Source organism: Camelina sativa, chromosome 20, assembly GCF_030686135.1.
Source record: "Camelina sativa cultivar CO46 ecotype springtype chromosome 20, ASM3068613v1".
Taxonomy (NCBI): Eukaryota; Viridiplantae; Streptophyta; class Magnoliopsida; order Brassicales; family Brassicaceae; genus Camelina; species Camelina sativa.
In genome coordinates this window covers 15,591,597-15,616,223 of record NC_141899.1, presented here as the reverse complement: position 1 = coordinate 15,616,223, position 24,627 = coordinate 15,591,597, and the positions used below count along the sequence as shown (strand labels likewise).

The 24,627-nt window shown below is 32.7% G+C and overlaps 1 protein-coding gene and 1 pseudogene across 1 annotated transcript; both read left to right on the top strand.

Annotated features, from left to right (window-relative positions):
• The first annotated feature begins 9,024 nt into the window (after window positions 1-9,024).
• On the top strand, window positions 9,025-9,984 carry LOC147918938 (cytochrome P450 71B14 pseudogene; annotated as a pseudogene).
• Window positions 9,985-14,646: 4,662 nt separating this feature from the next.
• Window positions 14,647-20,029, top strand: LOC104772579 (cytochrome P450 71B12). Its single transcript, XM_010497178.3, has 3 exons — window positions 14,647-14,898; window positions 18,316-19,196; window positions 19,285-20,029. The coding sequence occupies exons 2-3, from the start codon at window positions 18,324-18,326 to the stop codon at window positions 19,897-19,899; spliced, it is 1,488 nt and encodes a 495-aa protein (XP_010495480.2). The 5' UTR covers window positions 14,647-14,898; window positions 18,316-18,323; the 3' UTR covers window positions 19,900-20,029.
• The last annotated feature ends 4,598 nt before the right edge of the window (window positions 20,030-24,627 follow it).

The window sequence follows — 24,627 nt, the reverse complement described above, 5'->3', positions numbered from 1 at the left end:
TAACAAGTATTCACCTTCGAGATGTTGTTGGGGAACTAACAAAGATTCAAAGGACCAGTTTAGATGGCACATCCTCAGAAGACAAAATTACTTTATATTTGCGACTAGCTGAGTAAGTTTTTCATTCATCCCATCTAACTTTTACAAGTTTTCCCCCACCTACTAGAACTTAATTTATCCATATATATGCAGTGGTAACAATGTCTGCATCATGGTATGGGATGGATGTGCAGCCGAATTCCGGAAGTTATATGCTTCTATTGTTGGCAAATCAACAATACTAATAATCACTGCTGTCAATCCAAAGTCCTATGGAGGTACACTATCTATATTTTCCCCAATTAAGAGTTTGATTATATTTTTTGAGACAAAGCAAGAAGGCCCGGGTTGCTGATGATTAAATTCCTTTAAAGATTAATGATTTCCAATTTCTAGAATTGTTTACCTACGCCTCTGTTTTGCGTTTCATCCCTGGTTGTTGTTTCTTTAAGCTTCTATATGATTCCCGCATTTTCCACTCATCAAATACAACAATGTCAAACTCAGGCTCACCAACAGCCCTGTAAAAGAGGGCATTTCAGTCAGTCACAGGTTTCACAAAATGAGAACCTTTAAAGCAATTAGCAGAACCGATTGTCATCTTCACCGTTTCACCTTTTCTTTAAATTATATGTCAGGTTAGATTTATCCCGTTTTGATAAAGCATTGCATTGTCGCATCTCTAGGTCCTGGCTATAAACACCGAAAAGAAAACAATGATTACTCGAAATCATCTTAATACTAACCAAAACATATGTGATCACAAACATTAGAAAGAATATAAAACAAACCTGTTTTAGGGAAACATGGAATGTGATTTTGCCAAAGAGCTCAGGACTTTGAACAATGTCTTTGCACATATTTCTCCAACACTTGAACACGAAAGCACAAGCAAACACGTGTCTTCGAGCAGGCCACACGCTTTCGCTATCTTTAAGCCTTTTGATCACATCTCGCAATAGCTCTGGAGGCAGATTCGCCCAAGGGGTTTCTTGAACCGTTACCATAAATTGTTCCTCGTGAGAATCTTGAACCGAACCACGAGATTTCCCACCTTCTTTGTTTAAGCTGCTTAACTTAAAGTCGAAACTACACCTGGACAGACTTCCAATACTATCTCTCACATCACGAACTATGCTGCGGAACAACATTTCTCTCTACCTCTCTCTCTTCTCTTTCTCTCAAGGTTCTGAAAAACAACATAAGCAGAGTTTGATTCAAATTCTGAATGATACTTAATAACAAAGCAATGATAGAAAAGAAGATTCTCATCAATGGACCAAAAGCAGCAACCATCAGAGGCAAAAGAGAACATAAAAAGACAGAAACTGATAATTTAAAATGAAGAATCTTCAAACAAAAAAAAAACAAAAGGGAAATACAACAGTCTCTGCTCCCAAGAACAAAGTCTCGATTGATATATGATTTGTCTCAATTCTCCCCAAATAATTGATATCTGATTCCAAGTATAAACCTATTATTATTCTTTGGATTTAATTGACAAAAGATAAGTCTTTACACTACTTCACGAGGAGAAAAAGAAAAAAAAAAACTTTGGTTGATTAAATTGGTCTATAAAGAAGATAGATCTAGAATCTGATACAGTAAAAGAGGTATTTGGCGCATGTGGTGTTTAAGGTTTTGGATAAGAGAGTGACGGGTGCGTGAAGAAAGAATAATCAAGCTGGCAGAGAGTGCGAGGATAAGGTTGCAGGCTGTCAACATCAAGTAACGGTTAACACTGTTAGTGTGTTGGCATTATATATGAGCATTGTTAGCTCACTTTACTTTTTATGCTTTTTCGGAGTTGTAAACATATCTAGAACTTTCTAGAGCTTTCTCCCTCATCGTTTTGCTAAGAGATTCTCTTCCGAGACTCTTGCAGGTGAGAAGTGATTCTGCGTTTCTTTGTGAACGTTGTTTCATTATCAGTTTATTCAATAATACTCAACTCTGTTTTTATTCCTCTGTTGCTACCGTTAGATCATGTTTTGATTAAACGTTATCATTGGTATCAGAGCAAAGTCAAACCTCGGAACGATGGGCGTGGAGACGAGATCTCAGATTATACGGCAAGATCTGGTTGGTGAAGAAGCTCGTGAAGGTGAAAGCGAGACGATCGGAGACGCGAGAACTATTCTTGATCGGACTCATGCGATTGAACGTGCAATCGAAGCTCAAGATAAGAGGATGGAGCAGAATATGGCTGACATGATGCACTTGATCAAGTTGATACCGGGTCCACCTGCTTCTTTGAGCAAATCACATGAAGAGTGTAGTCCTTTGGTGGTGTCGGCGAGGCCAGAGGGAAGTGGTGGTGGTTAAGGTCAACAACGTGGTGGAGGATCTTTTGGATCTGGTCATTACGCAGGAGTTACTCGCCTTGGACGTGTAGACTTTACCGCTTTGATGGAGAACATTTTTCAGAGTGGATCTGTAAGGTAGAAGATTATTTCGTTCTTGATGCTACACCAGATGATTCAAAGGTGCGAATGGCTACTATGCATTTTGATAGTCATGCATCTGTTTGGCATCATGCGTTGGTACAAACTCCTTTTGGTCAAAGTTTGTTGAATGATTGGCCGTCGTATAAGCTTTTGATGAAGGAGAGGTTCGTTGATGTGTTGGAGGACCCGATTGTTGAGTTGAAAGCCTTGCAGGAAACTGATGGAATAGTGGACTATAACCAGAAGTTTGATTTGATCCGATAGAGAGTTAGTCTTTCAGAGGATTATCTGGTGCGTTCTTATCTTGCAGGTCTTCGTTTGGATACGCAGATGCATATCAGAATGTTTTCACCGCAAACTGTTCGCCAGTGTTTTGTACTTGGTCGCCTCTACGAGAAAGCTCATCCTATGTCGAAGGGAAATGCTTCAGGGGGATCGAATAACAAGCAGCTACAGGGTGGTGTCGCAACGAAACAATTCACTCAAAGTAAGAAGGAGAGTTTTTCAGAGATTGGGGATCTAATTTCCAGAAACCAGCTAGAAAGTTTTTATCTCAAGAGGAAATGAGTGCTAGGAGGGCGAAGGGGTTGTGTTACATTTGTGATGAAAAGTATACACCAGATCATTATCTTAAGCATAAGAAGTCACAAGTTTTCATGATCGAAGTTGAGGAAGAGGAAGAGGAGGATACAAAAAATGGAGATTTGGTGATGACAGAGGTAGATAAAGACATGCCTATGGTGTCGATTAGTGCCGTAGCTGGGATTTCTGATTACAGGACTCTGAAGGTGAAGGGAGTTCACAAGAAAAAGGTGCTGTTCATACTCCTTGACACGGGGTCTACTCACAATTTCATGGATCCGAGTACAGCAAAGAAACTAGGGGTGGACGTGCAAACTGCAGGTATTTCAAGAGTTGCAGTAGCTGATGGTAGTAAGTTGGGGGTGCAAGGGAAAGTTTCACAGTTTCAGTGGTCCTTTCAGGGTACTAAATTTCAAGATGACTTTATGATCATACCACTTGGGGGTTGTGATGTGGTGTTAAGAGCTCAGTGGTTAGCACCATTAGGTTACACAACTTGGAACATGCAGAAGTTGGAAATGGGTTTTTGGTGGAAAAATCAGAAAATACTACTTCATGGAGTTAAACAGGGCTCAGTAAGAACAATCAAAGCCATCAAGTTTAACAAGAAACATGAGGAGGCAGTACAAATCTCGATGATTTGTGCTCAAGAAGTAGTTGAGCAAGAGGAGGCTATGGTTTATGCAGTGGAGTTAAGCCAACAAAACAATACTGAAAATGCAGCCATTACAGAATTAAAGACTACTTATGCGGATTTGTTTGAGGAACCTAAAGCATTACCACCTTTTCGTAAAGGACACAACCACAAGATCGTTTTAAAGGAGGGTAGTGATCCGGTTAACCACTGTCCATATAGATATGCGGTGTATCAGAAGGATGAGATTGAAAAAATGGTGAAAGAGTTGCTGTCGGCTGGTACTATTCGAGTCAGTGCTAGCCCTTTTTCATCACCGGTGGTACTGGTCAAGAAGAAGGATGACACTTGGAGATTATGTGTGGATTACAGGGGACTCAATACCCTTACCATCAAAAACAAATTCCCTATCCCACTCATTGAGGATTTAATGGACCAGTTAGGGGGTTCTTTTGTGTTCTCTAAGATCGATTTGAGAGCAGGGTACCACCAAGTCCGTATGGAGCCAGAGGATGTTCACAAAACTGCTTTCAAAACGCACAGTGGACATTATGAATACCTGGTAATGCCATTTGGCCTAACTAACGCACCGGCTACGTTCCAAGGATTGATGAATGATGTTTTCAGGGAATTTTTGCGCAAGTTCGTCCTTATATTCTTCGATGACATCTTAATCTATAGTTCCAAGCTGAAAGATCACATCAATCACTTGCAGCAAGTCTTTCAGACAATGAGGCAAAATAAACTCTTTGCCAAAGAAAGCAAGTGTGCGTTTGCAACAGATAGAGTTGAGTATTTGAGGCATTTCATTGCTGCTGTTGGGGTATCTACAGACCCTGCCAAGGTCAACACTGTTGCAAATTGGCCAGTTCCTGCAAGTTTGAAACAATTACGTGGGTTTCTCGGTCTAGCAGGGTATTACCGATGTTTCGTCAAGAGTTTTGGTACCATTTCTCGTCCCTTGACCGCCATGACAAAGAAGGATTCGTTCTTATGGTCTCACGAAGCACTGGAAGCCTTTGATCATTTGAAAAAAGCATTGTGTCAAGCTTCGTTTCTAGCATTTCCCGTGTTTAGTAAGCCGTTTTTAGTGGAGACAGATGCGTGTTCCACAGGTATTGGTGCAGTATTGATGCAGGATGGTCATCCCTTGGCCTTTATCAGTCGACATTTGAAAGGTAAACAGTTGAACTTGTCGATATATGAGAAGGAGCTGCTTGCGATGGTTTTTGCGGTTCAAAAATGGCGACATTACCTCTTGCCCAATCACTTTGTTATCAAAACAGATCAGAGGAGCTTAAAGTATCTCTTGGAGCAGAGGTTGAACACGCCCATTCAGCAACAATGGTTGCCTAAGTTGGAGTTTGACTACAAAATCCAATACAAGCAAGGAAAAGATAATGTAGCAGCTGATGCTCTGTCTCGAGTGGAAGGGTCCGAAGTGTTACATATGGCCATGTCAGTCTTGGAGTGTGATCTCATGAAGGAAATACAAGCTCATTATGAATCAGACCCTGAACTGAAGCAGTTGATAGAAGAACTGCAGGCGGATCCAGCAGCAAAACGTCATTACTCGTGGATACTGTCAGTTTTACGCATGAAGAACAAAATTGTAGTTCCTAATGACGATCAACTAAGGAAGACCATATTGCAATGGATGCATTGCTCGGGAGTAGGCGGACATTCGGGAAGAGATATGACCTATAAGAAAGTCAGAGGGTTGTTTTACTGGAAGAACATGACTGTGGACATTCAGATGTTTATACGGAGTTGTGCGGTGTGTCAGCGGTGCAAGTACGATACAGCCGCTTATCCAGGGTTGCTACAACCACTCCCTATCCCAGACACTATTTGGACCAACTTATCTATGGACTTTATTGATAGTCTCCCGGACTCTTTTGGTAAGACAGTGATATTTGTTGTAGTGGACAGATTGACTAAAGCAGCCCATTTCATGGCTCTCTCGCATCCATATACCGCAGTGTCAGTGGTTCAGTCATTTATGGACAGTGTGTTTTGACTTCACGGGTGTCCTCGTTCTATCGTGAGTGACAGAGACCCAGTATTTGTCAGCAACTTTTGGCGGGAATTGTTTTCTCTGCAGGGGGTTGAGCTTAAGTTCTCAAGTGCCTATCATCCTCAAAGTGATGGACAGACAGAGGTTGTTAACAGGTGTTTGGAGACTTACCTACGTTGCATGTGTAGTGACCGTCCTCAGTTGTGGAGTCGTTGGTTACCGTTGGCTGAATTTTGGTATAATAACAACTTTCACTCATCCACTCAGCTCAGTCCATTTGAGGCGGTCTATTGTCAAGCTCCACCAGTGCATCTTCCCTATCTTCTTGGTGAGTCCAAGGTTGCGGTTATGGCCCGAAGTTTACAGGAACGTGAAGCTATGTTATTGGTCCTCAAATTTCATTTGATGAGAGCTCAACATCGTATGAAGCAAGTAGCGACAAGCATCGTTCGAAGCGTAACTTTGAGATTGGTGAGTCTGTGTTTGTCAAGTTGCAGCCCTATCGTCAAGGCTTGGTGGTTGTGCGTTCTTCTCAGAAACTTGCTCCGAAGTACTATGATCCTTACAAGATTGCTGACCGTTGCGGTAAGGTGGCTTACAAGCTGCAACTTCCTGATAACTCTTTGATCTATCCGGTCTTCCATGTGTCACAACTCAAGGCAGCGGTAGGAGATGTTCCCACTTCGTCTCAGCTTCCAGTTGTTGTTTCAGATCTTTGTGTCAAGGAACCAGTGCAGATTTTGGCTCGTCAAATGGTTAAGAGGCAAGGAAGGGCAGTAACGAAAGTTTTAGTTCAGTGGACTAATGAAACGGAGGACGAAGCTACTTGGGAGTTCTTGTTTGACTTACAGCGCAAGTTTCCGGCCTTTGAACCTTGTGGTCAAGGTTCTTCGACAGGGGAGCTTTGATATAGTAAAAGACGTATTTGGCGCACGTGGTGTTTAAGGTTTCGGATAAGAGAGTGACGGGCGCGTGAAGAAAGAATAATCAAGCTGGCAGAGAGTGCGAGGATAAGGTTGCAGGCTGTCAATGTCAAGTAACGGTTAACACTGTTAGTGTGTTGGCATTATATATGAGCATTGTTAGCTCACTTTACTTTTTATGCTTTTTCAGAGTTGTAAACATATCTATAACTTTCTAGAGCTTTCTCCCATCTCGTTTTGCTAAGAGATTCTCTTCCGAGACTCTTGCAGGTGAGAAGTGATTCTGCGTTTCTTTGTGAACGTTGTTTCATTATCAGTTTATTCAATAATACTCAACTCTGTTTTTATTCCTCTGTTGTTACCGTTAGATCATGTTTTGATTAAACGTTATCAGAATCACAGCTTTAAAAGCAAATCAACCAAACTTACAAGAAACACACAAACAGCCTCCATCAACTGGAAACGTCGGTCCCTGATTGTCATCTTCACCGTTTCATTATCTCCAAAAACATCTCCGATCCGCAGCCTCCATCTTAACATTGTCTAACATTGTCTTTATTGTCTCCAATCTCGACCAAATTTCTTCGACTCGTTTGATTTTCTCTCACAAATTCTCGTCTGAAAAGTAGATTCTAGACGAAGAAGAAGATATACATATATGTATATGTATGTATAGTTTCAGCTTACCAAACAAATGAAAAAAAGAGGCACACAAAATTATTTTTGGATTGTATTATAAGTGGCCTATAAAATAGTTTGGGTTTTTCCAAAATTGGCCAACACAAAAAACAAACCAAATATTCTATTGGACGTGTCCAATGTTACATGTTAGAACAATCACATTTTATGGTTTTAGAATGGTATTTGAGATTGTCCAAAAAAAAGAAAGAATGGTATTTGAAATATGTAGTAAACCTTCTTGACAAAAAGTTATAAATATTTCGATTTTACTTGTACAGATGAAATATATTTAAAAACAATTATGTCAATATTAATTATTGTATTTTAATAGTCTATCAAAATGATGCATATCTAAAAATTGAAAACTTTTAAAAAAGTTTTAGCTATTTTTATGACATGTTCTAAAATATTTTATATTATTATAGTTTGAAAATAGAAAACAAAAATTGTTTAATAAATATGAGTTTTAGGAGAAGCATACATTATTATATCATCATATATATTATATACATATAATAACATAATTATTAATTTATGATATTTTTGGACCATAAATACATAGAATTCCAGAAAACTATTATCTTATTATCTTATCATCATCATTTACAAAAATTATTATTTTATTGGATTTAATTATTTATAGAGTATTGATTTATATTGGTTTAATTGTATTGTTATAGCATCTTTACATATTTTGATGTCAAATATTAGCAAATGAGGGGGGAAAAACCCAACACAATGTTTTATCACTATTTAACTCAAATATAACTCCTGTCCAATAATTCTACATTCATTCCTCCCACAAATTTATTTACTTTTTTTTGAAAAAAGATGTTGAAGGTTATATTTAAATATTATAAAATAGTGTAGTTAGCTAAACTTATAGTCACATATATATAATATATATACATATGAAATTATATTACTCAAAATTTTACATCCATACTTCGCTCCGTCATTTCCTTAACTCAAAACCATATATTACATAAGCAGTCAATGAGAAAATATAAAATACAGTAAATGTATTGGGAAGGATATCATTGAATGATTGGATCCTCAATAGCAAAAAACAACATCCTCATCATTCTTCAGACAACAATACTTGAAACATAATTTAAACTCAGACACAACAGCAACTATTTTCCACATTAAAAAAGAAACATTAACTAAAATATAACCTCCACAATTGTACATATCTAAACAAATGGTATAAAGATATGGTATATATATACAGGTGACTTGGTAGCCCATATATGCCTACTTAAAACAAAAAAATACAAAAAAGAGAACAAGGAAGACGAAAAAAAAATAGACTACACCACAACCCACGCGTTGGGTGGGCCAACACTTAGTAAATAATAAAAATTTGATAATAATTGCAGGAAGACATAAGACACACAGATGACTCTTTGTAAATAACTGGGTCTAGGCCGTTTTCTTTAATTAATCGATCAAATACTACAAGATCAATATATTATGTCAAACTAAAAACTAGGCCTAGGCAAAATAAAAGGACCCTTGTACTTTTTTTGTTGCCTTATAAGTTATAACAATCATGGTGGTTTGTGTTAGCGCGGTTCTATATTTTCAAGATGGCATTTTTTTTTGGGTCAATCGTCCACTTGTTTTCAAATATTGAGATAACTAGAAAATATTGACTACTTATATATATAAACTATCCCTTTTCCTGTAGGAAGCAGAATGATTTTGTGGTATATCATTGTTGCATTTGTGAAGAACACGAAAAAGGCAAAAAAGATATGCCTCCCAGACCACCTAGACTTCCTATAATTGGTAACTTGCACAGTTGCACTAATTGGGATCGAACCCTCAACGTTCGATGTTCAAATTATCTGAAAAATATGGATCGCTTATGTCCCTAAAGTTTGGAAATGTGTTTGCGGTTGTGGTGTCAACTCCAGAGATGGTGAAGGGTAAAAACGTTTGACACGGATTGTGTTTCCCGGCCTTATATGACTTATGCTGCAAGACACTCATACAATATAAAAGATCTCACATTTTCTCCATATAGCAAATACTGGAGGGAAGTACGAAAGATGACGGTCATTGAACTCTACATCGCGAAAAGGGTAAAATCATTTCCACATATAAGACAAGAAGAAGTTGCCTCTTTTGTCCAATTCATTAAACAATCCGCTTCAATGGAGAAACTGGTTAACTTGAATTGGAAGTTAGTGAATACTCGAGTATTTGAAAATGGTGATCAAAGAAACATTAAGGATAAACCCGCTTGTGCCATTACTAATTCCAAGAGAGGTTTCAAAAGATATAAATATTGGAGGTTATGACATTCCAAAGAAAACAAGGATCTATGTAAACATATGGGCTGTTCATAAGAATCCAAAAATTTGGAAAGATTCGGAAGCTTTCATCCCGGAAAGGTTTATGGTTAGCGACATTGACTATAAAGGTCTAAACTTTGAGCTCTTGCCATTTGGTAGCGGAAGGAGAATGTGCCCAGGTATAGAAATGGGTATGGCTTTGGTACATTTGACTCTTATCAATCTTCTTTATCGTTTCGATTGGAAGCTTCTGGAAGGAATGGAGGTAGAAGATATTGATCTTGAAGAATCGTATGGACTTGTCAGTCCTAAGAAAACTCCGCTTCAGCTTATCCCCGTTCTTACTCAATGGACTTGACTTTAGTTTTTAATTTCATAGTACAGAATAAAGAATGTGAAGATCTTACTATATCATTACTATATTAAGGAAATGTTTGTTCAATCCGATATCTTGTAGCGTAAAGACAACTTTTTGGGATTATTACTACCGAATCAAATGACGGAAACAAAAAATGTCGGGTATAAAATTTTACTACGGCTAGAGCTTAGCAGTAACTCAACAGTTGTCGAGTGCTCGTGAGCTCCAAAACCGTATTTCAATCCCATGAACTTATCCAAACAATTGATAACACAAATATCATCAATCTAACAACTTTGTTTCATTTATTTTAAGAAGCAAGCAATAACTACACAACTATATAGATCTCCATATTAAACATCATTTACTTTTGGACAGACATGGTACAACTATTATTATCTCCATATAAAATAACTAGATTTGGACCCGTGCTAAAGCACGGGTTGAAATTTATTTTATCTGTATTATAATTTCAAAATAAAATATAATTATAAGACGGTTTAGCATTGTAAACTGAGAAATGATTGTTATTATTATTTTTTTTTTGGTATGAATTTGAGAGATGTGTTTTAGTGAATGGAGATCTGAATGATTTATATCATTTTTTATAACCAGGACCAGACCGGCCAGTCTGTTCGATTCAACCACAACCCGATAGGTATTCGGTCCGGGTAACCTTTAAAAACCTAACAAATAAAATCCGCAAAAAACCATAAAAACTCGCTAAAAACCCGTGAACCAGTGGTTGAACCGGCGGATCGGACCGGGTTGTCGGTCTCAAATTAAAATATTTTATTTTGGTCACACTTTAAACTCAAACCAAATTATAAATAAATGTTGTTATTTATAAAAGAATCGGTTAGTTATTTTATCTAATCATTTAAATGTTTAATTTTAGTTGTTTAGTACTTAACTATGTATGTTTTGTTCATATATTTATAGAAAAGTAGATGATATTCATAAAATGTAATCAAACTAATAAACTAATTGACCCGTAATTCAATCGGTCCGACTTGTTGACCCAGTGACCCGAAAGACTTCCGGTTCACCTTCCAGTCCGGTTTTAAAGACATTGATTTATATTTAAAGCTTGGAAGGGTGTTAGGTTAGATTTTATTTTGAAATCCACAATAAAATCTCGGAAATCATGATTAAGTGTGATTAATTGCCAAGATTTTATTTCTTTTACGCCTAACAGTATATTTTTATGCCTAACACTATATATGGTGTAACAATATATGGAATAATTAAGATTTTTTTTGGAAATTGTATAAATCATTGGAATATTATCTTTAAAAGGATTCTTTGAGATATTCTTAAGTGTATTCGTAATTTCATATAGCCCACGGATTTCATCTATAACTTTTTTTTGTAATCAACCTATACTGAATATATTATCTATTTTGTAATCAACTTATAAAAATTATATATTCTACAAAAAAAAGTTGTTTACTTCCGTTTTATTATACAAAAGAAAAAAAAGATTGTGTACTTTCTTTTTATGATTGAGAGTATATTTTTATCCCCTTTAATAACTTGGTTAACGTTGTGGTCTATCAATAAAATCTCAGCAAAATAAATTGGTAATATTGTGATTGGAGATCTTTGGAAACAACGTGATCTTCCTAAAATAAAGTTTGGAATATCCATGAACTATCAATTTAGAATATCCCGTTTAAGATTTTCGGTTACAATTAAGGTTTTATTTGTTATCATTAATATATGAACTATCAACTTGTAACCAATTAATATATGAATTAATCTATAACCTATTTGTAACCATTTATTAAAATTATAAAGTCTACCAAAACAATGTTGTGTACTTCCTTTTTATTAAAAACAGATACACTATTCACTTTAGACTTTAGTAAAAGTCATATAAACCGGGTTCTGGTAGTCATAGAGATAGAGCTGATCAAACTTGGTTAATAAATTTTCATTTATTTGTCTTAATAACGTTAATCTGCCATTCAACCAGTTTTTGTCATACACGTCTCGACACTTTAAAGTTTTGTACCATACATGTTTCAACCAATTTGTTTAAATTTCTTGTTATTATTATTACTAGGTTAGATCCGCGCCATGCCGCGGGATGTTTTTTATTTATTTTTAAATATATTTGATATTAAAAATATATATTTTATTTTATTTTTTGAAATTAGATTAACTATGAAAATTATGGTTTTGAAAACGATAAGATATAGAAATGCAATGAAACAATAAAATAATGACAAACCTACAATGATTTGTAACTCCGTAATATTTGTTATTACAAGCGTTTACATTTGAGTCGACTACAGATAATTTTACAATTAACTAATGTATTCTATGTTTATTGAGATGTTTTTTTTTTCCTATAACTTGTTGTGGGAGATATATTGGTCTAGTTTAATTTTGAGGTGTTTTTTTGTAGTTTAAAATTTAATCATCTATAATTATATAGTTTTGATTAATCGTATACTCGTCAACTCATGTTCACAATAATCAATATTGCCATTGAAAATTTGTGACCGTAATAAGCCTCTTTTCATTTCTTTTGTTGGTTTTATATGGACCTGTCCATTTAAACACATTTTTGTGGACGGTAATAATTTGTTCAGTTAGATCCCCTTTTTCCTATATTACACACCACCAAAAGGGAAGACGGTAATAATTTGTTCATTTCTAATCTTGACCTTCAAATGTGTTCTTTAAATATTTGAAGAGAACTACATTTGGAGAAAACTACGAAGGCTAAGAGATATATAATTTTCTAATGAGATGAAAACCTAAATGTGGGGTAAATGGTTCAGCCGCATTGGTTTAGCTCATTTATTAAAATCCTTGATTTCTACCGAAAGCAAAACTATGTCACAGTCCGTCTACATTCTTAAATAAAACCTGTGCACCACAAGTGAGAGAGAAGATCTTCAATTGTATTTAGATAAGTACATGTTTAGTTGAACTAATCAAAGAAATAAACAAATTAAATCCTGGCAGCTAGGGTCAGCATATTGATGAATAGAAGCACATGCTACTAATCTAAAGTAGAAGATCTTAAACTCACACGTATGTAGAGAAATCTACAAGTTAATATCACAGTTACAAAACATTAGCTACATACAGTATTTTCTATCTTCTTGGTTTCTCTTATCTCTTTAACTTAAGCTTATCAAAAAGTGATCTCTTAACAAGATGATTTTGAGAGGAATTGATCATAGCTGATACAAATAGAATCCAAGAAGAAAAGTAAACATATGTATCATGTGCCACACAATTGACATTTGTCAAGTGCTTTCCATCTCCTATCATAAAAGCAGTTCAATTGTAGAAGATGTGATTGACTCATAAACAACCTGTAAGCGAGAAAAGTGGAATTTATCATTAAAAAAACTTGCCTTATAGTGTTAGTAAATTGTCTTTCCTTCTGCCATGGCCCATGGGAGGGAGTAATCAGGTCCAATATCAGTGCAATGAACCTGGAAAAACCCATGAGGCTGAAGAATGAAGAAGCAAGCAGGGTAACTAAAGAAGAAGCAATTCATTTGGAAATATAAGAGATGTAGAAGTTTAACCTTGACAAGACTTTAAAGAAGGATGCATCGCGAATCTTGCCTGGATAATTCTGCTATGGAAAAGGCATTGATACAAAATAGGAGTGTTAGAATATTGAGAAGAGAAAGAACAAAACTGAGTAAGAGACGTCGTCTCTTCGAGAAATAGAAACTCTTTTATATATTTGAAACTTGTTACCTTATTACATCATCACACACGCTTATAGTTATATACATGTGTTATGGTCGTAACCGTTCATCACTGGATCTGATGAATAGATTATGGTGGATCGAAAAAGAAGAAATCCACCACAACCGATCGATCATCCATGGCTCAGATTGGTAGAGAGAGCCATGGCTAGGATCAGCAGCACAGTCAGTCGATAGTTTAAAGAAGCCGAAGAAGAAGATTGGTATTACAGCGAGCATTTTATATAGGTTTCACGGCAACGAAGAAAAGAAACTGAGCAATCGATTAAACGTAATTAAAAAAATTGCTGATCTGTATTAATTGACTTAATTTGATAGGTTACTCATTTTTTCTGAAGTGTCAGCACATGCTTCAAAGTTGAAGCTGAAATATCATGCTCTGGAGAGAAACACTTTCCTTTTTATTATATTGATACTTCTTGAAAAATTTTAACGCTGCCTTCATTAATAATTTGCACCTTCAGTTTTAGCACCATGCATGCTAATATAATAGTTTGTACCTTTCCTTGTACATATATATCTGTACAATTATATATGTCAAAATCAAATGATCATTCTAGATACAATGACTTTTTTTTAATATCACTTTTAGTCTTTACGTATACAGAACATAGGACAATAAGGGATACTTGTCATTTTCTCTCAGAATTTAAAGAGCGAGAAAAGTCATGCTATCATATTAGTCATCTCCATACCATTTTCCCTCTCTGAAATTTGGGCCATCCATAGTTACGAAGTAATGTATTAGAGCCGTGTGGGGTTCAATGTATCTTGTTTGAAATCATGGTACTTTGAACTATTTCGTAGCATTAACCTATATGAGTTTCAATCTTATCGTAGAAAATTCTAACAAAAATTGGGTGGACTTTTGCCCGCGAGAAAAATCTTATTCAAATTTGGATATGTTGAATTTAAAATAAGTTCACAAAATATTTTTAGGAATAGTTTCAGTAGATATTTATTCGGCTTCACTATAAAATGAACGTATCTTCAAAGCATTCCAATTACCCACGTACATAGAAGCAAACCACACAGTCATATATCCTACGCCTCTTCTCAATTCTCACAAGCCACACATACTAATTCACTTCTTCATTCGTAGAAGCAGACAAATTCTCTCCCTCCCTCGCCCAACAGTGTTAACTCCTCCGCCACAAACTTTAAGTTTAAGGTAATTTGTGGATCTCTCTTCAGATATTTTTGATTATATTCTCCTATACTAAGTTTTCACTCGCAATGTATCCCATGACAAATTTTTAGTTATTTTATATTAGATAATAATTTTCAGTTTATTTGGTTTTAGTTTTTAGTTATATAATTTTGTGTCTAATTAATTTATCATTTTGTTTGGAGCAGTGCTACAGCATGAAACATATGTTTTTATTTTTATTTTTTATAATTATAGTTTATAACTTAAAATGTGTTCATTTTTTATATCAAATTTCTTATTGGATAATATATAAAATTTTAGATTTGTTTTTGTTTTGTAGAACAACATATCGATGTATGGTAGAGTTAGGGTATTTTGGTTTCTTAAATGTATATACAAATTAAATATTTTTTGTTTAGAAAATTATTAATCAAAATATGTATACTATTTTGTAGTTTATATAATAAATAAGGATATAATTTGTAACTTAATTAATTTCAAACTATACTCGATATAATATGACATAAATTAATAGTTTTAGTGTTGGTTTAATAATCAAACCCGCCATGCTAGGCCCGTCTCTCAACGGTTTAAAGATTTTAATCCGCAAAAAAACCATCATACGGAATTGCAGAAGTATATAGCATGCCCGCATTCGCCCGACTTGAGTTCACATGACTTGCAACAATTTACTAAATCAATTTTCATATTTGTTATAACGGCATCATCCTTGTAATTTATAAAACTTTTAGAGAAAAAATAATAATGAATATAAATAACAAATAATTTTAAACATCAATACATATATTTTTTAAGAAAAACTTAAATGTTGATAATTGGTTTATATATTTTAAAAATATATTTTAGAATTATAATACTATATATGAGATAGATATGTAATTATACACTATTTATTTTTTCAAAGTATGTGAAGTCCGCAAGATTTACTGAAACACTTTATGATTTTTGGAACCATCTTGTAAAAACTATTTCTTTTAATTGAAACATTTAGATACGCTCTCGCTAGCATTGATTATATTGACTGGCCTCCTAATAATTAATCCGAGATATACCGCATGATAATATTTTTTGTTTAAATATTATTATTTTTAATGTATTTTCAAAAACAAAAATGATCAAATATTTTGTTTTAACTATATTTAATGTCGTTTATAGATTTTACATTATTTTAAGTAATTAAATTGATTTAGATATGAGAAATCTCAGACTATCTTTTATTTGTTATTGATTCACATTAATTTGTTCGTTTTACATATTAGTAAAAATAATAAAATTGATATTTTAAGATTTTAATATAATAAGAAACATCTCATTAATTCTCATTAATATTATTCATTTTTATTATAAGATTTCTTTATTTGTGCTTCTATATATATTTTAAATCTTATTTTAAGCTTTTATAAAATATTTGATTAATTCTAGCAAATAGACATATATTATTAAATTATAACTATTAGACATATAAAATTGAATTTATCATATAAATAAATAATATTCATTTGATGGGGTAGAAAATTTATCATTATTTATGTATTTTATTTAGAATTACAAAGATATTTTTATAATAAAAGAAATATTATTTTTTAAGTTTGTGCAATTTGTTTTTTTATAAAATATTTTCTAATCACAAAATTAAGTATTTTATTAAAGTAATTCATAATTAAATTTCCTTTTAATTATTTAAAATAATTCTTAGTTATTATTGGTAAGATCCATATTAAATGCAGTCGGATATTGGATACTCTAATTGAGTGATCCAATTGAATTTTCATCAATACCAAATTGCTCTTATTAATTTAAAAATTCTTTTTACTGCAATAACTGAATGATAATTAATATAATCTATATTAATATTTTTGAAGTATATTTTGGTTTACGACCTTTAAGTTTTGCTTATTTAGTTTGTTTTATTTATAACATTAACCCCTAACGATTTTTTTAAAATAACATTTCGTAGAAACTCAATTAATTGAACTATTTAAATCGACCTAATTTGATATGTTTATTGCCATAAATAGCTTGATAACATCTATACATTTTGATTTTCCAAAAACAATTATACGCATTAAATTTTTAATCCCAGAAAAATCTTCAAAACTAACTTAATAGATCTTTAGGTACTGTATAATCTCTTAAATTTAAATGACACAGCCGAATTTGAGTAACAAATGATTACAATCACAATAATTATTATAACGTTAATAAAGTTCATAAAAACGGAAACCCAAATTTAGAAACTCAATAATCGGGTATATTTAACTTTAGCATCAAAAAATACATTTAATATAGTATATATCGCGTTAAGAAACTGAATATTATTCTGCGATAATGTTATCGACTCAAATAGGAAAATACTAAAATCTCTCTTTTATTGCTATGGATCGTAAACTCCTTGCTCATCAAACATTTTCAATGTATGAATATCAACTTCACAAACGAAACACAACACCCACAACCAAAACCACTAATATGACGTATTTGAAACACGGGTTAAACTACTAATATGACGATTTATTGTTATATGGCGAGACATGTTATTAACATAACGGTTTGAATTAATATTAGTATAACTATAAAATATTATTAATTCGGTTTTGAAACATGGGTTAAATCTTCATTTAATTATTTGGTCAATACCACTAATATTAGAATATTAGACATATTAAATCAGGTTAATTTAACTAAAATTTTATAAAACAATTAAATCATTGGTAAAATTGTGACTTAATCCGACAATAGCTTATAAATTACATATTTATGTATTTATTGCCCCTATTTTTTTCTAATAATTGACAATTGACAATCCAAACAAAATTATTATTTAACTAAACAAAACAAACTAAATATAAAAAACAAATAAAAATTAAAATGTTATTATTTTAAAAAAAATTGTCTCGCAGTGTACCGCGGGTTAAAATCTAGTTAGATTCATAATTTTGGACAGGTTCTAATTTGTACTTCTTTTTTAATATTATGAAGATATAAATACTAAGATTTACGCCGTAATACACACTAGAACGATTTTAGAGATATAATATTTTAGAGATGACATCCTATTAGTGGCATTTTAAATAAAATTTTATAGATGAAATATTTTTGAAAAGTGGTATCGGAAAAAATGCATTTTTGAAATTCCTCCAAATTTATTTTTATAATATTTTTGGAATTTTTTAGTGATGAAATTGTTTTATAGTGTTTACATAATAATATAGTGTTAGGACCAGAAAAATAAAAAAATTTAGAGTGATTATTAGTTTATCAAATATTTTTTGACAGAGGTTTTACTTGATGTTAGTTAGCCCGGTTCTATATTTTCCATCCATTTAGCATGCTTTTCTTTTGTGGTTAATTGTCCACTTGACATGCTATACTATTTTTTTTTCTCTCAGAAATATAAACATTTCACTTTTTGTGTAGGAAGCAAAATGAGTTTCTGGTGGTATATCATTGCGTTCTTCCTTTCATCTATGTTGATTATAAAGAAGACGAGAGCGAACAAGAAGAATCTACCTCCCGGACCACCAAGACTTCCTATAATTGGCAACTTGCACCAACTAGGATCAAAACCTCATCGTTCGATGTTCAAATTATCCGAAAAATATGGACCCCTAATGTCTCTTAAGTTTGGAAGCGTGTCTACTGTTGTGGCATCTACACCAGAGACTGTGAAGGAAGTCTTAAAAACGTTTGATCTAGAATGTTGTTCGCGACCTTATATGACTTATCCTGCAAGAATGACACACAATTACAAAGATCTTGCCTTTTCTTTCTATAACAAATATTGGAGAGAAGTACGAAAGATGACAGTTGTTGAGCTCTTCACTGCAAGAAGGGTAAAATCATTTCAATATATAAGAGAAGAAGAAGTTTCATCCTTTGTCCAATTCCTCAAAGAGTCTGCTTCGTTGGACAAACCAGTTGACTTCAACCAAAAGTTAGTGAAACTTTCTGGGAATGTGATTTGTAAAGTTGCATTTGGGATAACTCTCACAGAAGGCAAACTTGAGAATACTTTTGAGGAAGTCGTTCAAGGAACCATGGAGGTGCTAGGGAGCTTTGCAGCAGCGGATTACTTCCCAGTTATTGGTAAAATCATCGATAGGGTCACAGGATTACATAGCAAATGTGAGAATGTTTTTAAGGCACTGGATTCATTTTTCGATCAATCTATAAAGCATCACCAAGAAGATGAAAGTATCGATGATGATATCATTGCTTTGCTCCTCAAGATGGAAAGGGGAGAAACTGGGCTGGGAGAGTTTCAACTAACTCGAAACCACCTGAAAGGGATTCTTCTGGTAAGTATTGGGAACCTCTCTATATATCTGATACTTCATTGTTCACATGTTGCCTTAAGTTTAAACTTTGTGTCCTTGATTATTTCAGAACCTTCTTCTTGCGGGAACAGACACTGCTGCCAACACCGTGACATGGGCAATGACACATTTGATTACAAACCCAAGAGTTATGAAGAAGGTGCAAGCGGAAATGAGAGAAGTGATCAAAGACAAAGATGATATCACCGAAGAGGCTATAGAACGACTCGAGTATTTGAAAATGGTCATTAAAGAAACATTTAGGATAAACCCACTTGTGCCAATACTAATCCCAAGAGAGGCTTCAAAAGATCTAAAGATTGGAGGTTATGACATTCCAAAGAAAACATGGATCCATGTCAACATATGGGCTGTTCATCGGAATCCAAATGTTTGGAAAGATCCGGAAGCTTTCATCCCTGAGAGGTTTATGGATAGCGAGATTGACTATAAAGGTCTAAATTTTGAGTTGTTGGCGTTTGGTAGCGGAAGGAGAGTGTGCCCAGGTATAGGAATGGGTATGACTTTGGTACACTTGGCTCTTATCAATCTTCTTTACCGTTTCGACTGGAAGCTTCCTGAAGGAATGAAGATTGAAGATGTTGATCTTGAAGAATCGTATGGACTTGTTAGTCCGAAGAAAACTCCACTTGAGCTTGTCCCCGTCCTTACCCAATGGACTTGAGCTTCACTTCACTTTTTAATTTCATAGTTCAAAATAAATAATGTGAAGATCTTATACCATTACCATATCATAAATAATGTGAAGATCTTATACAATTCCCATATCAATAAAATGTTTCTTCAATCCGAAATCTTGTAGCGTAAACACAACTTCTTTGGGACCATTACTACCGAATCAAATGACAGTACCAAAAAGGTCGGGTATAACTATAGAACACAAGAAAAACAAGAAAAACTCTCAAGAAATATCTCTTCTTATTAATCTCTCTCTTAAGGTAAAAATAACTCAAAACCTTAATCTCCAAATCTCATAAGTTGTGCTACAACCCTAAACATAATTTCCAAAACCTTTTAGGAAAACTAACAAAAGATATGTATATTTAGATTCTCCTAAATATACTTAGCTTGATCCCCAAGCTACTTCAAGCTTTAACAACAATAACAAACCCAAAAAAACAGACATCAACTTATGAGCTTTTACTATAACAGAGTAAAAGTCAGTGTTCTGTTTTGTAGCTTCTTACCGAAGCTAGCAAGACGGTTAACCGAACTAGCCAACTAGGGATATCATAGCAACACAGGATAGAGACGATATCAACAATTCCACTAATTACCAAACAAAACATAACTTTCGCCAGTAACGTCTCCACACTTTTGAGTTTTGAGTTTTATCCATGCACACCCAACGTGTTTAATTAAATTCCATGCTATTGTTTTGTCTTGAAAATTTATATCGCTGCCTTAATTAATACTAGGATTTAACCCACGCAATATTTTTAATTTTAAATTTTATATTGTATTTATTTATTATTTTATTATTGTTTTATTAATTTTAAAAATATAAAATTTTGCAGGTATTTGATATAAGTATTCAAAGTATAAGATTTTTGTAGTGTTTTCAGGGTTTAACCCGTGTGATATATGTATAGTCTAGTAATACATTTATCTCCTGGTACACATCTAAAAGTGTTTAAAAAAAAAACAATTCCACTTAACTCCCTATATGGGATTCATGTCAACCCGTCTCACCAAAATCAAAATAAGTTTTTACGTAAAAAAAATAATCAAGTTTAATTATGTTAATTGTTTTACCAAATTAGTATATTTTTATAGTTTATAATTTTTCATGTCAATATATATAGTTTATGATAATTAATAGAATTTTAATTTTTTTTGGTAATTCCTCAAAAAATAAAAGATAAACCAAATTATATTGGGGGTTTTCAACATATTTAATGTGACATTTTATAATTAGATTTTCAGTTTAGGAAATTTATTAATGTTAATATAATTATGGAGATTGTAAACTTTTGTTATGGAAAATCTGTTGTATATTATTTAAATTTGAGGATTCTAACATCTATGAAAATAGTTTTGGAGATTTAATGGGTTAAAACTTTAATGGGTAGAGTTGCTTTTGGAAAAATTGGAATATATAGATGTTGTTAAGATTTTATGGCAATAAATGTAACAAATGTTGGTCAATTTAAGAAAGTTTAGTATTTGAGTTTCTCTGCAATGTTATTTATGGAATTATTTTAGGGGTTAATATTGTAAAAAAAAATTAAATAAGTAAAACTTAAAGGGAAAATTGATTTTAAAGGACATTTTTTCTACAATTTGTCCCATTATGCCTTCTACGCTAAATTTGCCACTATGCCTATATTACCCTTTTAAAAAATGAAACTAACTTTTAAGCAATTTTAAAATTTCAATCACCTAAAAACAAATTCTAGAAATAAGAAAGAGGTTGCCATAAGGTGTTTTTGATGAAAATTTGGTGTTTTAACATTGAAAAAAATTATTCTGCAACATTTAGAATACATGTTCTACTAATTGTATATATTCTGAAGATATTAGAATATAAATTCTACATACTGTACATGTTCTAAATAATGTAGATTACAGATTCTTCGCACTCTACTTGTTCTGAAAACTTTAGAATAAATATATATTCTAAAACTTTTAGAAGTCGGATTTTGTATCTCTTCTACAGAAATTAGAATATAGATTCTACACATAACTCTATATTCTACAAATTTTAGAATTTGTTTTCTACACTTTATACATATTCTACTGAAGTCGGAATATGAAATTTACATTTTATCATGTGTCCTGTGAAAATTAGAACACTAATTCTACATTTTCCTCTATGTTCTTCATAATTTAGAAAGTATATTCTACACTATGTTAGACAAGGAAACTGAATCCAAAATTTAAGGAAAGAAAATATTTACGTAATCCCGAAATTATGCTAATCATATATATTCTTAAGATTACGTTCTAACATGTTTAGAAAACGTGTTCTGAAAACATTAAACACCATTTTTAATCGATTTTGTTCAAGGTTTTTCAACATTTTCCAACCTAAATTTCATTCAAGAGTTCATTTTGCAGTATGTTGCAAATCTATGTAACATGTGGTGTTTGGAGATGTATCGGCCAAAATGAATGGAGATTTATTGTTGATGAAGAAAAACGTGGGAGACTTCTTACTTTTCAAGCCAATTAAATTCTTGAAGAGCTAAAGATGATGGTTTTGGAAGACTATGAAATACAAACAAAATATGGTTTGAGAGAGAGAGAGATACTCGCCGGTGGTGTTGTGTTGGTCGATAATGTCGAGATTTTTGGTAGGTGAGTAGTAAAAAAAAGTAAAACATAAAAGAAGTAAAAATAATATAAGGAAATGGATTATTAAAAAAAAAGGAAGTATTGTTTTGATTAAATATAGGAAGTATACAAAAGAAGAAATACAGAAAAAATTTGATAAGGAAATTTGGTTTTTTCTGTATTTAGGGTATAACTGAGTTTTACTGTATTCTAATACCTATTCTACCAAACTCCAAAAAAAAAGCATAGTGGGACAAATTGAAGCAAAAATGTCCTTTTAAATCAATTTTCCCAAACTTAAAAGGCATAAACCAAAATGTACTTAATAAATGTTAATATAGATTTGCTCCCCCAAATTAAAGGAAAACGCCAAACTAAACCTGCCCCGTGTTAAGATAATAGTTTTTATGTACCTATCCTTGTATATATAATATAGGTAATATAGGTAAAATTGAAAATAAAGGATAAATAATTTAATTATTGTCCATCTATGCATTCTATAAACAAATGTAATATGTTCCTATACTACCCTTTGTTTTGAATTCAACAAATTTTTCCTAAAGAAATTAAGAACAATTCGTAGAAAAATGATGATGAAAGTATAAGGTTTCATAAAACTTTATATGTTGTTTTTGTTAATGTTTTCGATAGATAAAATTTGATCTACAAAGTTTAGAATATATATTCTAATTTTAGAATATGTATTCTACAAACTGTACATGTTCTACGAAAATTAGATTATGTATTCTACAAACTCTACATGTTCTATAAAATTTGATTTAATAATATAAATGCCTATGTCACCAATCTTGTTTATAGAATGCATAGATGGACAATAACTGATTTATTTATCCTTTATTTCCACTTTTCTCTATAATATATATATATATATGTCCAATTGTTTGTCCAAATCAAATGATCATTCTAGGTAAAAAAAATGTATATATATTTTGGGTAAAACTGTTAATTTTAAAAGCATTTTTAGACTTTTACATATAACAACGCATATCAGTTTATAGTAATTAGTAATTAATATACTTGCCATTTTTTCTCTTTATTTAATAACACCATGATGTACATCCATATAGTATTAGTCATGGTTTTTTTTTTCAGCAAAAATGATTTATATTATTAAATGATAATAATCGTTATACAACTGATCTGAAAGCCAAACAGGTGGCGAGAAACAAGCTGAATAGAAAACACCTACATTACAACTATATTTTGCTAAACAATGTGCAGAGTTATTACATTCCCTAGGAGCAAAAACAAATTTAACAGACCTAAATTTGTGAGACCACATCTTGATATCATGAACTATACTATCAATCGATACATCAAAAACTTGATCATTCAAAGCTTTAGTGAGTAGCTCATTGTCACCCTCAAAAATGACATTAGTTAATCCCCTTATCCAACTTTGTTGTATAGCTGCTAATAAACCTTTCGCTTCTGCTTGTAACGGTGACATAAATTATAATATTTTTTGGTTACAATATTTTCGTAGAAAACTCTAACAAAAATGGAGTGGACAAGAAAGATTTTGTGGTTGACATCTAAATAAAATGAAAATATATTTTAGAATTTCAGAGTATGTTGAATAATAACGTGATTGTAAAATAAGTTCATAAAATATTTTGAGAAATAATTTCAGGATATTGTATTAGGCTTCACTGCATTAAAAAAAAAAAAACTATCTTGGAAGCTAGCCTCGTAGTCACATACTTGGAAGCTAACCTCGTATCCATATCTCCTACGTCTCTTCTCAGTTCTCACAAAAATAAATAATAATACTGATTCAGTAATTTACTTCTTCTTCTACCTCGCTCTAAATCTCTCCTCTCCCTCGTCTCACAGTGTAAACTCTTCCGCCACAAACTTTAAGTTTAAGGTATAGTATTGCGTCTCTCTCTCGCTAATGTCTCTGATTATATTCTCTTTTAGATATTCTTATAACTAGATTTTAACCCGTGGTACACCGCGAGATTATGTATTTTTGTATATTTTATATAATTTACTAAAAAAACATTATGTTGGATCAAATATATGTTTTAAACTTTTCTACAATAATATTGAGATATTTGTAATTTTGATTTTCTTTATCTATTTACAAATT

Coding starts and splice junctions, on each gene's coding strand:
- LOC104772579 (XM_010497178.3), top strand. CDS start 18,324: ATGAGTTTCTGGTGGTATATCATTGCGTTCTTCCTTTCATCTATGTTG. Junction 19,197..19,284: donor ACCTGAAAGGGATTCTTCTG/GTAAGTATTGGG, acceptor TGATTATTTCAG/AACCTTCTTCTTGCGGGAAC.